Raw genomic sequence first — 15,616 nt, 5'->3', positions numbered from 1 at the left:
TTAATTTTCCAGCGTAAAATTTTAAGTAATTTCTAAATCCTTGTTTTGAAATTAAGATCCATTTTTTTTTGTCTCTATGCTTTCGAATTCTTCTATAAGGTAAGTTACGATAAATAGTCATTATTGTGAACCAAGCTGGCTCGACAATATTGCATAATTGCTATTCTTTTACCAAAACAGGATATTCGCATTTAGTCACCTTACTGCTCAAAGGTGCAGCGGCGACGCCAAAGGGGGGAGGGGGCGATATGCTAAAAAAATCCCCCTCGCCACTTTTTTTAAAACATGATCTACATATTTCTTCTAAAAACAGATTAAAAAGCGCTAGGTAGGGGTAGATCCTATTTCTTCAATTTCCTAAGGAAATTAGCACTGAAACGAAGCAAAATGGGCGTGGTCAGCATTACCCTCCCACTCTGCAATAGCTGGCGCCGCCACTGGATAAGTGCTCAAGATTAATGTATACCCTATGTAGACTGAGTGTGTACCTTCTGTCCTGGACGTACGGTGATGAGATATCATACCCTCTCCCTAAAATCCATGTTAATATCCCTATCACTTAATACTTACGCACATAATAGGTTCCAAATCTTTGATTGGCTGAGCGGCCAAAATTCTGCATATCCTATTGACCAATCAGAATTCAAGAGCATGACAACAAAAGTGCCTCGCATCTAGATTTAGGCCTATTTTGGATGTTTTTACCACTAAATAAACATGAAAGATAACCTAATTTTTGAAAAAGAATTGAGTCTTTGATAAATTTGTGAAGAAACTGCCGTTGTACTCAATAAAAAGTGGATTGGGGGGGGGGGGGGCTTATTGGACTCAGTCCCATTTTTAAAATTTAGAAAGATTGTTTTTTAGGAAGGGCTGAAGTGAGGTTATATTTGGTTGGACGGACTCTGTGTTGGAAACCCTCTACTATAATGTAGATTTGAAACACAAATGCAAATATATTGGATGTGGTAGATGTGTAGCAATGGGTTAGCCTATTAAGTCTGTCTACAGCACAGACCCCCTTCCAAGCTTCCTAGGACGTCACCCCTGCATATGGATATATTCATTATGATATTGTTTAATCATTTTTCAAAGGTTTGCCCCTGTCCTTACTGTATGCTGGTGTCCAGGAGAGAATATCAAAAACCCCTAAACCTTCGTTCAGTTTTCCTTTCTGCTCACATTGTAATTGTGTTGAAATTGACTTTTACACTTGACCTTTCTCAGGTGTTGTCCATAAGCATTTATCAGAAAACAGTTTCTGCAGGTATGACCTGGCGATTGAAGCTATTTTCAAACAAACGATAGCATCATTTCATATCATTTAGGATTTTCTATATGGTGCACAGAATGGCGAAAAGTATTCCAATTTTTCACTTTGAAATAGTTGAACATCGATAGACACGTTATGAAATCTATCAAGAATGAATAATACTTTTTTAAGAACGCAAATAGAAAAGTCAATATATGTTGCTTCTATACATAATATAAATCACTGTGACTAGTAAAAACAGTAAATATTCTAATACACATGTAAATATTCTTCTTGATGGTCAAATTTTCCTCTTTGGACTTGAAATTTTCTTTCTGATTTGCTCCCAAAAATATTTAGGAACATATATATAATTTGTTGAAAAAATCTTAACTGGCTCCGGTAAAAGGATATAGAATTCGGTTTATCTGCTTGATCTAACTTTCACATTAAAATGGCGCCCATAAGCTAATCTCATAGCAGCACACAGAGAGGGAAACAATGCATTTGAGGGTAGATACAGTGAATAAAAATGCATTTCAAATTAGATGATGGTTCAACAACAGCTACATACTCTAAACCGTTTACTTGACTGTTGATCTGTGTACAATGGTATTTTCATCGATGCTAATTCGCCGTTATAGTTCAGTTTCAAGATACAGCAAAGGTGATACTGCTTTTACTGATACATACTGTATATAACCCCCAGAATATTCTTGATATATTCTCAAACTATAATTAAAAGGCCAGGGAAATATAGAACGTTTCCCTAAAAATCTCTCTTATTTCATATTTTCTCATTAATTCTTTTTTCCTTCTAATAAATATTTTCTTAATAATTCATTAAAAATGCTAAAATTTCCTTTTTGATTAGAAAATTTTTTTTCAAGAGGAAGCACTGATTTTAAGGCTTAGAAAAGATAATCATTTGTCACGACTAGAGTTCTAAAAGGAATTTTAGACGATCTTGGCTTCCGCTTAAAGTAGCTAGAAGGAATATAATACGGGTGACTAGATGTTAGAATGTAATTTGAATAGAAGAAGGAATCTTATTTCTACATGTTTGTAAATTGCTTATACTATAAATATCATGATTTCAAATTCTGTGTGAAAAAAATTGGGTTTGAATGACTTTTTCATGTAATAGCAAAGTGTCTAGCAAATCTAAAAATTGCAAATTATTGTTGCATGAATAAGATGAACCCAGTTGAACCTTATAAATCTCAGTTGAATGTTATTATTATGTTTAATGAAAATATTATGTTTTGATGGTTAATCTTTTTAAGCTTTTTAAACACATTCCTAGATGGAAGAATTCTTTCTAGGTGAAACATGGCAAAAGGAGAGAGAAACACCTATCTAAAGTGTCGTATTTCTTCAAATTCTTCAAGGTCTTTCCATAGTCAAGATATTTTAATTTTTCATTAAGAAATTGTAACTTTCTTATCTTTCTTAGATATAGGTTTGTGCTTATCCACTACTGGTCCCAGCGTAATTTCAAACTCAATCTTTTCTTTAGTTGTAAAGTGAAGCCAGCATGCTGAGCTCATAACATTGTGAGTATTCCTTAAAACCGTATCAAAAGCAGATTAAACTGTAAACGATCCACTATACTTTGGCAGGTTTCTGTCTGTAACCTTACTTACAAAGGAAAGAGACTTATAAACATTGCATTGCATTTGAAATAAACAAATGCGTGTTGAATTGCGTAAGTGAAGCAAACAGCATGTTTTAAGGATATAAAAGGGAGATCGAAGTGGCATATTCATACAGGCATCTGTAGTGGGAGGACGAAGATAATGAGATTTTTCGTTCTGACCCTTGCCTTTTTGGCGTCTCTCGGCTTTGTTTTTAGTTCTCCTGTGCCTGTAAATAAAAATGACGCGAAGCCACCACCGATTAGCCCTGTCGGTTTTCCTACAGATTTGGCACAGCCCGTTGAAGCTCCAAAGATAAGTGAGGATGACAAATCAAGCAAAGGCGATCAAGAAAAACCTAAAGAAGAGGAAGAAGACAAGGAAGAAGATAAGGTAAAAGATAAGGGAGAAGACAAGGAAGAAGACAAGGGAGAAGACAAGGGAGAAGACAAGGGAGAAGACAAGGGAGAAGACAAGGGAGAAGACAAGGGAGAAGACAAGGGAGAAGACAAGGGAGAAGACAAGGGAGAAGACAAAGGAGAAGAAAAGAAAGGAGAGGGCGACAAAGTAGAAGAATACAAAGAGGATAAAAAAGAAGAGGGTAGTAGTGCTGACGATGGTAAAGATGATTTTATTAATGAAATTTATTATATTTTAGTATAACCAAACATTGACTAAAAGAACTTCACTCATATAGCAGAGAAATCTGAATGAAAGAAAATTGGTTTCTTGGTAACCTTTCTATACCTTCAGCTGTCTAAGAAGCTTTTCACTATTTTTTCTTATACATATTGTTTTTTATCTTTATACCAATCAATCAAAAGATATCAGTGACCGGGCAATTAAACTGCTAAGCAGAAAGAAAAGATAACATGGGATGAAATAGGAAGTATGTGATGATCATATAGCGAAGTAATCGAAAACGACAGTTTGATTGACTGATTAATCGATTGATTGTTACACTTTGCAGTGCCCGATTCACCAAGAACAGAAAAGGAAGAAGAGGAAGAGGAATCGGCTGAACTTAACCGTAAGTTTCCAGAATGCGTAAAAAAAGTAGTAAATACTCAACAACCTCCTACACTAAAGTTAGTAACAAATTTGCCCAAAATTGAAGTCAGGATTGTCAATTTGTAATTTTCATTTCAACGTATGATGACTATCCTTTATTTTAAGATAGTTGTAGCTTTAACTAAAATCATCAATAGTGATGCATATAACTTTTGCTCTAGCCGACCTTTTTGAGGGAGACCTTAAACTACCACAAAGTGAGATTGACAGAATCAAAAACAGCACCATTTCAAAAAAGGATGCAGTATCGGCTGTCGCAAGAAAATGGCCAAAGAATGTTGTCCCATATGTTATTGACAATAATGTTGGTATGTCTCCATTTTTATTTTGATATCATTGATTGGTCGAATTTTTACCTTCCTTTTGTCACATGAAGTAAGTGAACCAAGAAGACAACTACTTTTTCTTTAGAGTGGGGGGGTGGGGGGGGGGGGTGAAAATAGCAAAATCCTTTATTTCAAATGCACTATCCACTTTGTTTCTATGGTTTTCAAACGATAGTGTCCTTAATAATATTTGGTTTTTCGAGATATCAAGAAACCAATAGGCCTAAAACATTTACAAAATATTACACCTGATTATCATCAAAGTCTTTTGTAATTCATAATGAATACTTTTGAAACACAGTAATGTTTAGATTCATTTGCATCATTTTGAAATGTAAATGCAAAACGTAAATGCTTCAGCACTATTTATGCTATGGGTTGCTGACTAGACCTTGTATCAAGGCTAAAGAAGAGATATTATACTTACTCAAGAATATGTTTTTTTGATAAAAACCAAGAAAATACTCTAATGATAAAATGATTCTAGAAAAAAAGATTTACCCTGAAAAATATTTTATTGGCCCTCTGCACCGTTCTCTTCAAATTAGATCAAAGAACAACACAAGTGATAATGAAAGCTATTGGAGAATTCAGAATGAAAACTTGTGTAAGGCTTAAAAGGAAGAAGACGACAGATAAGAATTACGTAAGATTTATTCGTGCAAAGTAAGTAGTCATTTGATTATGCTATATGTATAAACAATTTTTTTGCGGTACAGAATTTGAAAATGGCTTTGAAAAAAGCAAAAATTTTACGACATACTAAAAGCATTTCGTCTGACACTCCTCAGAGCATAAAACGTCAGAATAGGTTCCGAAAAAACACGATGGAAAATATATACCCAGTTGTGGATCGAAATAGGCCAATCAGAAAACGCAAGCACAAGACCGGTATAGTTGACCAATCAGTGCCGCGAGCCTAAAGAAAAATTACCAATGGAGTCCAAGAGAGAAAACGAACTCCTTTTGTCTACACAATGGCGGCTTTTTCGTTTTTATGTAGATTGACTCCAAAACTGCTAGATGGAATAAAGTTTTAATTCTGTAACGCCCTTTAATTACGTGTTAGGTAGAAAGGCTGGTTTCCTGACTGTTCAGCTGTTCTTGATTCTGTCTGCTCAACCACACTAAAAAATCTTTGCAATCGAGTGTTAATCTAAAATATAGCACAAAAATCAATTTGGTTGATAACTTTTTTCTGCAAATCTGAGAAATTTTTATCAAGATTTGCCTCATAATTCATTGACCACTTCAGGAATTACTTTACAATATGCAAAATAGCAACTTTTGTCCCGCTTACGCGTTCCTTGTACAGTACTGCACCAATCGTCACTTGTACATTATAGAGGATGCTATTCAACTTCTATTGGAAAAAGTGCTAAAAGAGGTGCTCAGTTCATTTCAATTGGCAAAGGTTGTGAGTATGTTGGAACAGTGATACATGAAATCATGCATGCTATTGGGTTCTTCCACGAGCATACTCGCCTTGACAGGGATCAATTTGTTAAAATCCATTGGGACAATATAGAGAAAGGTATGACTAATCAGTCTGTAAAAAAATTGATGCAAATAAATGGAAATCCGTAAAGATTTAGATATAGATTTATAATTCATGACTTTGCATCTATGATGTTTTCCTGAACACACTTTGACATATTCAAGCTAGCGGAGCCATATTACAAAACATGGATTTAATACCGTATCATATAGATGTAGCCAAATATGGAACACAGTTCCAAACGAAATAGAATACATACTCCCCAACTTTACTCAAAAAAGATCTCAGAATTTTCATCGTTTAATTGTACTTTTGATCTTTGCAAAGAATCTGCAACATCGATTATATTTGATTTGCATTACATTTAAAGTTGGTAGTTTAAATTAGTTGGTTTTAATTAGCTTTAGTATAGCTAGAAACTATATCAACTTAAGAAAGAAAGACAAAAGCTAGGTTCGGAAGAAATGTAAAAGCAATTTAATGACAGCTAAACCTTTAATTTTCATTTGCAAAACAAAGTCACAGACAAATTAGCGTGAAATTTTGCTGCACATTTATCGAGTTTAGTTGTCAACTTTGAATCCCTTTAAAATTTTGACATATTTTAGTTTTCATTCTGCTTTGAACTGGGTGAAGGTATTTTTGATTTATCTAAAGTTCTGAAGGTGAGGGTAAGCTCTTATTTCTCAGATCTCCCGAAACTGTAAGTGTAAACTGGAAGCACTATAAAGCAACAGTCCAGGGTCAAATCTAACTGTTTGAAAAATTGCCAGAAAAGCAGAATGAATTTTGCGAGCATGCGTGAGAAAAAACTTAGAGATGTCGGCCTAAGTTGAAAACATAACTATAGCGTTTTCAGTCAACATTTCAAAATACCAAAACAATCTAATTTTGAAGCAAGATTTGCATCAAGAGACTTCATCGTCATCGAAATAATCGAATTAATTTTTCTGATGCAGGACGTGAAGGTCAGTTCCAGAAATATGCCCATGGTGCTGCGGACTATCTTGGAGAACCATACGACTACGACAGCGTGATGCACTATCCACGCGATGGTTTTGGAATCAAAGTGAATGGAAAACGTTTAACAACGATTGTGCCAAAGAGCAAACCATGGAGAAAGATTGGTCATAGAGGTGGTTTTAGTTATATTGATCTCAGGCAGCTCAACAAGCTTTACACTTGCAGAATGAGGAGAAGAAAACCACGAAGACAGTAACAGATTTCAAAATACAGAGAACACTGAAAAAAGCAAAAACCTGCGATTACTACATTTACGTTATTCCTGTCAATTTTTCTGGAATTAACACCTGTGTACAAGATGAAAGGCTTTATAGTTGTGCTTGTTCCTTTGGGTCTTGTTCTTGACAGTGCAGTTATATAATCCATGTGAATGAAGCTGAAATTTCTTTGTAACTTCCTACCACTGCTCCTCGGTGATTCATAAAGACTGCCAATTAAAATAAAAAAATCAATAAAAAAACAGGTGAAAAACCCAAGTGACAGAGAAAAGTATTCAATGAGAGAGAAGGAAAAAATATTTTCTCCTCTACAGTTATGAAAACCTCGTAGTCCACATACCAAGAAATTTTTAGATGCCTCCGTTATAGTAATATATACTGATCATTCTTCTTGTATAATCAAAACAAAGTCACCTGTACTGGTAGATAAAAGCTTAGCCTTTGTCAAACTGCAGCCATCGATTGGGGAACAGGTATTGAACAGCGAAATAACTTTCAATTTAGCTCAAAATCTATTATAAAATGTAAACTGCTATTAGGAAATTACCGCTGGAAACATTAACTTCCTTTTTTAGAAAGAGGGTGCAAAATTTCAAATGAACATGCTTGTGAACAATTCAAATGATCAGGTTTCATATCATTTGCAAATTATCAATTAAACATCCCAAATTCAACAAAAATAACATTAATAGAGAAATTCAGTACAAAAGCGCCATTTTTATTTGCCATATTGAAGTCAAGAGACTAGATTGTCTATATTACTTTTAACGATTGAACCAATTTGGTTGTGAACTGGTTGCTACTATAGTCATCTACTGGTCACCATTAAATTTATGAATTTTTTGTTGTAAATGTTGAATGGGAACAGCTTGTAGGGGAAAGGAGCGAGCAAAAGCTTTCTAAGGTGTGAGGTAGCCCTTCACCCTGGAGTGAAAGAGCATGTGCAACAATGATTAAGTTCTATGCGCACGATCTTTGAATCCAAGAAAGGGTTGGCCATACTCCTTTAAAATTTTCTCTTGTTCTTCACGTCAACGATTTGAGTATATGTAGAAGCATTTTTACTGTGCTCTAATTGATTACCAAAAAATATTCTCTACTTGTCTATAAATGTCTAAATGAGGGTTCGCTGATAAGCTACCGAGAATTATCAACGAAGCAATAAATTATATGTGATCTGGTTTTGCGTGGTACAAGAACTTTTATAGAAAAATAAGGCTCAGGGTTATTACTCATCTTCTTAATTTTTTCGTTGCTTTTGGCAATAAAAGTTCAACAAATAATCTGAAATACCACGTTGTAAAGAAACATACCTCACAAAGCTTAACATAGCATAACATAAAACAGAACACATAATTAATCGCAAGGGGGTCTTTTTTTGTAAGACAGAAAATCTTAGTATATCTGAAAAGAACTAAAAAAAGGTTCCATTTTAAGCTCAGCTTTAAAATTGTCATTTTTTGAGACGTTTCGCAAGATTGAAGGTAATCAGTAACATGGAATTTTTATATAAGGGCCCAGTTTCTTTTATTTTTTATATGAGGGCTCAGTTCGTGTAAAATTTATATACGGTGACACGATGCAGCCAAATTTCTTCGACCAGCAGCCAATATGCACATGCACGCGCAAGAATCTCGTAATTGAAACTATTAGTAATAGTTGCAAGGGTATTTTGAACGAAGAGAAATTTAGTTTATAACTTTTTCCGTAAATCGCCGGTGACTGTAAATAACATTTTCATATTTCAGCCACCAGGGCTTGACAAGCAGTTTATGCACAGGATCACAAATAATTTCAGGCAGATGATGAAATATTTTGCATAGTTTTTTGCATAAAATTTCATTTTGCCAAATATATTTCATATACTTTTGAAGATAAGGTATTTCAAATCACTTTAAATTTAATCATTAATATTTTCATAAGGTTCTCAATTTATTTTGAAAGGAAGATTACACATTTAATGGGCTCCCTACAACTGAACTTCTTACCTTCATATCAAACTTTCATTTCATTATATTTCAGTTTCCTATTTCTTTGAAGAATCTTGCAAACAACGTGAATTAATTATGAGATTCAAATGCATGCTGAAAATATATCTTGTAGCTAGAAATCAGACAGCTGTGGCGTAACGCAGTTTAGGGTACCTTAGTCCGATAACTAAAAGCCCCCGATCAAATGGGGGCCCCCGACCAAGCTCTACTCCTTTTCAAGAACTTTTAAAGCTCTACGACTTAAGCTTAACTCTCCTCTCCAAGTTAACAAAGCGAATTCCTATTGAAAGATCGGACTCTTGAATGGGACTGCAGTCTGTCAATAAGGGCCCGTCTCAGGTCCCGTTCCACCACTGTTAGTCAGTGGAGATTCAAAACCAACAAGAGTCGTATTAAAATCAAGACATTAAGACAAGCATTACCAAAATGAAGACAATTAGCTTAGAGTCATAGGGGCAAATGTCAACAAATAAAGTTGCTCAAAGGACTTTGTGAAGCAGGGGCGTAGCTAGTGGAAGTGTATAGGGGTGTAACCCCTCTCCCTCATTCCTCATGCATTCGTCGGTAAATCTTCAGTTTGTCTACAAAACCCTTAGTTTGTCGGTAAAATCATCTATCAGTAGGTGAAATAGCACCTAAGTTCTTCTCCATCTGTGTCTTAATCGGTAATTTTTTCTATTGATGACCCTCCACCCCCCTAACCAGGAAGATCAAGCGACGCCACTGTTGTGAAAGTTGCAGGTTTTTCCATGAATTGTCTTGGTTGCTGTTTTTATCTAATTTTTCAAATTACACGACAATTTGTTGCGTTCAATTAGAAGTTCTGATGTCTTCGTAACAACTGGTATCTCGCACAATAGTTTGCAGTATTTTCTGTAAAGAAATCTTACTAGTATTTTACCTAAATATCTACCTAGAATTTGCAAGTTTTCAGATATAAGAGACTGTTGATACAAACTGTTACTTGTGCTTCTTATGGTGATTGCATTAAGCATAAAACTCGAATAAACACCTTAGAGCAGTGCTTATCTCTGCAACAAAGCAATTACAAAAAACATCAATTATAGAAAATATATAAGCAAATAGGTTTGTTTGATAATTTGCTTCATATAAAGTTCTACTACACTTTTTTTAATGTAGTTTCTGGGAATCTTAAAGACGTGTTCAAGACCACCCAATTTTCGTTAGCAAGATGGCATTGGCGTAAAATAATTATAAAAATGTTTAAAAGGGTTAAGATACGTAAAAAAGATCTGTTCTAAACATCTCAAAGCCATTCATCGCCTTCCTGTCCTAGCCACCTTCTCCGAAACCAGTTTGCCAAAAGCTTTAAAGAAGGACAATGGAGTAACGCAATTCGTGAGATTTAAAGAAACTTATGATTAAGAATTGATTTAAAAATCGTGTATAGAAATAATATCAAACAGTCAAGAGCAACCCATTGCCACTAAAAATGATCTTGAAATTGGTAGAAGGGAAGTATTGATAAAATGTACCTTTAAGCAAAATGTACTCATCGAAAAGCTGACGAAAATTTTGAAAAGCGCCCATGATCTGAACTCATAGATTAAAAAGAACATTTTGCCAATGATAAACAGGCTGGAAAGTAATCGAGGATGAAAATTTTCAGATATCTAAGATATTCTACTATAGGACTACCTAGCCACCTTCTCCGAAACAGTTTGCCAAAAGCTTTCAAGCAGGACAATGGAGGAACGCAATTCGTGAGATTTAAAGAATCTTATAATTAAGAATTGATTTGAAAAACGTGTATAGAAATAATATCAAAGAGCAACCCACCGCCACTTAAAATGATCTTGAAATTGGTAGAAGGGAAGTATTGATAAAATGTACCTATAAGCAAAGACCCTGATATGGACTCATCCAAAAGCTGACCAAAATTTTGAAAAGCGCTCATAATCTGAAATCATAGATTAAAAAGAACATTTTGCTAATGAGAAACAGGCTGGAAAGTAATCGAGGATGAAAATTTTCAGAGATCTAAGATATTCTACTATAGGACTACCAGCCGAAAAGTTTTCTCTTGTACGTCAGTTCCATCAGGTAGTTACAGGATTAAAGTAGCGAAATATTTTGCATTTATTACCTGGTTTGTTTAACCTACTTTGACATTTTCTTGAAATAATGAGGTAGAAATCACAAATTAGATTAAATATCAATTACTTTCAATATTCGGGTGACTGGCACTAAGCAAACAGCTACCTGCAGATGGATTATTTAACCAATAGGTGGAACATAGAACTCATTTTGACATCGGCATCGAGAAGAGAAAGACGATGAACTTCTTCATTATTTCCAGTGTACTCTTAGCAACATTTTACCTGGCTAGCGGTGCTCCTGCCCCAGGAAAAGGTGTTGCTGTCAAAGTTCCAGAAATAAAACCGATTGGGTCTTCCAGTGAGGATCCGCAGCAAAAGCCAGAAGACGTCCAATCACAAACGAAGCCAGATAGCGAAGATGGACTGGGTGGAGAGGAAATAAAAGAAGACGAGGAGAAAACAGAAAGTAATGGTAACATACAATGCAACTTTAAAATATTGTATACAATGCAACTTTTTACAAAATCTATCATTATTAGACACAATGAAGTTTTACAAAATTTAGGGGAAAAATTGAAGAAATTTTTGTGCTTGAACAAGAATAAATGTTACGACTAGTTTTGGAAAAGTGACGAAAGAAAACATGTGAGTAGTTGAAAGTGAATGAAATAACAGATCTTGTTTGAGTTTTAAGGACAATTGCAGGGTTCATGCCTAGTTTGGCTAGGAAAACGTGCTTCTTCTCTTTACTAGTTTGACAAACTTACGTATGTGAAACGAAATATCAATTACGTTAGAAGTAAAATAGATAATTATAAAGAGTAAATATAACTATAGAGAAAATATATTTAGATATCCGAGGAGCAAAATAGATAAGTTTGCAGAGTAAATATGAACTATTTTTGTTGAAATATGGTGGATATTGGCCACATTTCCAATGTCTGTATCATTGCAAAGGAAGAGCTATCCTAATCCTTACAAAAATGCTTTTAAGATCACAGTTGCTATTATATGATTATAAAAAAAATGATTTAAGTTAATGATAAATAGAGTGCTTAAAATTGCTTTATTGGCTTAGAATAACGCTATTTAGCATTTAGTTATACGTTACAATGTGAAGCCATTCTTTGCTTACTACGATGCCTTATCATGCAGCAATCGATTTAGCTATAGATCCACAAATGAAATCGATAAACTTTTGAATAAACCTTATTTTATTTTTTTCAGCGTTTAAAGGGCCAGAAACAACAGAAGAAGAAGAAGAGGAAGAAATTGCAGAGTTGAACCGTGAGTAACTTGTTCCCTAGGAAATATCCTTAGCAAATTCTAAATGGATTAATGACGCATTAAATAAGTGAAATAGAACAAGATCTGTGAAAGTATGCAAAAAGGAAGTATGAAAGACCACTATATTTAAAACCTGCAATTAGAAGGAAAGAAATATTTAGAAAAAGACTGAAATAAAGGTGAAACAAAGAAGGTATGTAAGAAGCATCGGCGATGAAAAATCAAGATCTACAAGTAGAGGTGCAAAAAAAGGTCAAGTAGTTTATGAGTTGGGGTATATATATTTCGGGCACCCTTCTAAAGTTAATCACAATTGAAAGATAGATTCTTGTTCTCTAAAATTCTTCAATCGATTTTTTAGCTGATCTGTTTGAAGGAGATTTGAAGCTCACAAAAAGCGAAATTGACAAGATCAAAGACAACACCATTTCAAAGAAGGATACCATTGCCTTTGCAGAAAAAAAGTGGCCTAACGCCAGAGTTCCCTTTGTAATCGATGCCAAATTTGGGAAGTATCAGTTTCGTTCAATCATCTTTTATTGTTTTTCATACAAAAGTTGCTTTTTTTCATCAAAGGTGCAGTCACATATTGCTATGAAAACTGAAGTGTACTGCTAAATTCTTCAAGCAGACTAAACGATTTCAATGATTTTTATACCTTTGTCTGCTATATTTGGTAGATTGAAATTCATGATTCTTAAATGCCACAACGAGGTGTTCATAGTTTGTATTTCTTACTGTATTGTGCTGTATTATGGTGTAACATTGTGCTATATTGTGCTGTATTGTGCTGTATCATGCCGTATTGTACTGTATTGTGCTGTATTGTGCTGTATTATGCCGTATTGTGCTGTATTATGCCGTATTGTGCTGTATTATGCCGTATTGTACTGTATTGTGCTGTATTGTGCTGTATTATGCCGTATTGTACTGTATTGTGCTGTATTGTGCTGTATTATGCCGTATTGTGCTGTATTGTGCTGTATTATGCCGTATTGTGCTGTATTATGCCGTATTGTATTGAAATGTGCAGTATTGTGCTGTATTGTGTTGCATTGTGCTGTATTGTGTTGCATTGTGCTGTATTGTGCTGTATTATGCCGTATTGTGCTGTTTGGTGCCGTATTGTGTGTGTTATAGTGTATTTTTGTATAGTATAAGAGTGTTTGTAATGTTGGATGTGGAGGCAACTTTACAACGTTTTGTTTTGTGCTTCCACCTCAACAATAACTAATTTAAGTTTTGTTTTAGTTTTATTGCTGCTTTAGATTGCTTTAATTGGAAACCTTTATTATCCCAAACCCCACATGCAACGGATTAAAAACTATTTCCTTTGCAAGACTTTAAATATAAGGCAAAACTATTGAGCTAGATTTTAATTATAATTCACAGTGACTGCTAACAAATTTTAAATCACTTGGGCATTGTCTTCTTTTTAACAGATAGGGCAAGAAAACAAGTTTTGAACGAAGCTATGAAGCAGTTTAAAGAGAAAACATGCTTAAGATTTGTGCCAAAGACCAGACGAGATAAAGACTACATAAAATTCATTGTTGATGAGTAGGTATCCTGCTTGATGGAAATTCTTCATTTCATCAGCCAATTCATCGACTTGTTGACTTATTGATAAAACTTATCAATAAATGATGCTAGTAACACTTTAATTACAGGGGATGTTATTCAACGGGGGTTGGTAAGAATGCCGAAGGAGGTGTTCAATACGTCTCGATAGGTGATGGATGCAACTACATTGGAACAGTGATACACGAAATGATGCATGCTATTGGATTCTTCCATGAACATACACGCCTTGACAGGGACCAATTTGTTACTATCAACTGGCAGAATATTGAGAGAGGTTTGTCAAAGCAACTATCATTTGTGAAATATATATTCATGGATAGCCGTCAGAAAGCTTATTTCTTTATATTATCAAATTTTGTAGACATGGTTTTCAAAAGACAAACAGAATGGCATAGAATTCCTATATGGTGATGGGATAAGTTGCTGAATCCACAATCTCCGTTTTAGTAAAGACCTAAACAAGCAACCAAAATGAAAATTTCAGTTGTTAGCTTGGTAATAAAGTCGAATTGACACACCTAACCACTTCCCAGCGTGAAAGGAGTTTTGCATTTGCCAAAAATCGAAAAAATGTTTGAGGACGTACAAAGTTCACCCTTTCTTCCCAATTGTTTATCAAGTTGTCATATAGAAAAATTCAGAAAAGATCCAGCTGGCTAAGAGCAGGTTCCCTAACAAGACATAAATCAATTTAAGAATCTTCTCTGAGCTAATGAGCTGAAAGATTTGAATTTATGAGTAAAGACAGATAATCTTTGATTGGATAGAAAAAGTTATTATTTTTTACTTACCCCTCTTAATCTCTGTCGAAAGTGAGTAGATTTGGTCCAAAATTGAATAAAAGGGTGTCAAAGCAAAGTGCATAGCAGAAAACAACAGTAAGGATTCTTCAAACACATCAAGAACACGTCATTAGAATTTCCACATTCAAAGAAGCGAAATCTGAGTTTACGCCTAGAAACCATGACGGTCATATAGTCAAAGTACCGTGAGGTTGGCAAATTAAAACAAAAGAAGTAAAAATACGCGCAACACCCCTGTTTTTTATTTTTTAAGGAGGGTTTTCAAAATTTCAGGAAATTTCCGGGAGGAAGAATGAATTCTTTCCTGACATTTGTTACGAGCAATGTTAATACTGATTTTACCATAAGCATACAGATACACTTAATGAGTGCATTATTAGCAATACCCGTAAGCTAGTTGACATTGAAACAAGCCTAGGTTGAATTACAAAAGGATCTAAACAGGAAGCATATTAAAATATAACCCGTTCAAAATGCAATATTTCTAGCCATCCCAAATAAATCATTTATTCTAGCATACTTTTATCAGCCAGTTTAAAAGAAATCCTTTTTCTGCAGGAAGAGAAAGTCAATTCCAGAAATACGCTCATGGTGAAGGAGATTACCTTGGGGAACCATACGACTATGACAGCGTGATGCACTACCCACGGTATGGCTTTGGAATTAAATTGAATGGGAAAACATTACCAACAATCGTTCCGAAGGATAAGCCATGGAGGAAGATTGGCCAAAGGCAAATGTTCAGTGATATTGATCTTCGACAGATTAACAAGCTGTACCAGTGCAGGAAGTTTACTTCAAAATATTGAAATTATGTTATTGAGAATCCTTTATTGATATGAGGCATATGAAAGGATCAAACATTA

At 34.6% G+C, this 15,616-nt stretch overlaps 2 protein-coding genes across 3 annotated transcripts; both read left to right on the top strand.

The window, feature by feature from the left end:
• The first annotated feature begins 3,016 nt into the window (after positions 1-3,016).
• On the top strand, positions 3,017-7,178 carry LOC148957984 (zinc metalloproteinase nas-4-like). The gene is made up of 6 exons (XM_089114089.1): positions 3,017-3,508; positions 3,860-3,919; positions 4,122-4,268; positions 4,835-4,952; positions 5,633-5,820; positions 6,744-7,178. Exons 1-6 carry the CDS (start codon positions 3,052-3,054, stop codon positions 7,001-7,003), a joined length of 1,230 nt encoding a protein of 409 aa, XP_088970215.1. The 5' UTR covers positions 3,017-3,051; the 3' UTR covers positions 7,004-7,178.
• A 4,102-nt stretch (positions 7,179-11,280) lies between these two features.
• Positions 11,281-15,616, top strand: LOC135688131 (zinc metalloproteinase nas-4-like). Of its 2 annotated transcripts, none has more exons than XM_089114105.1 (6): positions 11,281-11,542; positions 12,304-12,363; positions 12,725-12,871; positions 13,806-13,923; positions 14,034-14,221; positions 15,309-15,616. In XM_089114105.1, exons 1-6 carry the CDS (start codon positions 11,314-11,316, stop codon positions 15,557-15,559), a joined length of 993 nt encoding a protein of 330 aa, XP_088970231.1. In that variant the 5' UTR covers positions 11,281-11,313; the 3' UTR covers positions 15,560-15,616. The 2 variants fall into 2 exon arrangements, with proteins under 2 accessions (XP_088970231.1, XP_065060918.2); XM_065204846.2 differs by having other exon boundaries at positions 11,281-11,548.

The sequence above is a fragment of the Rhopilema esculentum genome, chromosome 19 (genome assembly GCF_057945365.1).
Source record: "Rhopilema esculentum isolate cy_ngs chromosome 19, ASM5794536v1, whole genome shotgun sequence".
NCBI classification, from domain to species: Eukaryota; Metazoa; Cnidaria; class Scyphozoa; order Rhizostomeae; family Rhizostomatidae; genus Rhopilema; species Rhopilema esculentum.
The sequence above is the reverse complement of the archived record's forward strand: the minus strand, read 5'-3'. Positions and strand labels throughout refer to the sequence as shown.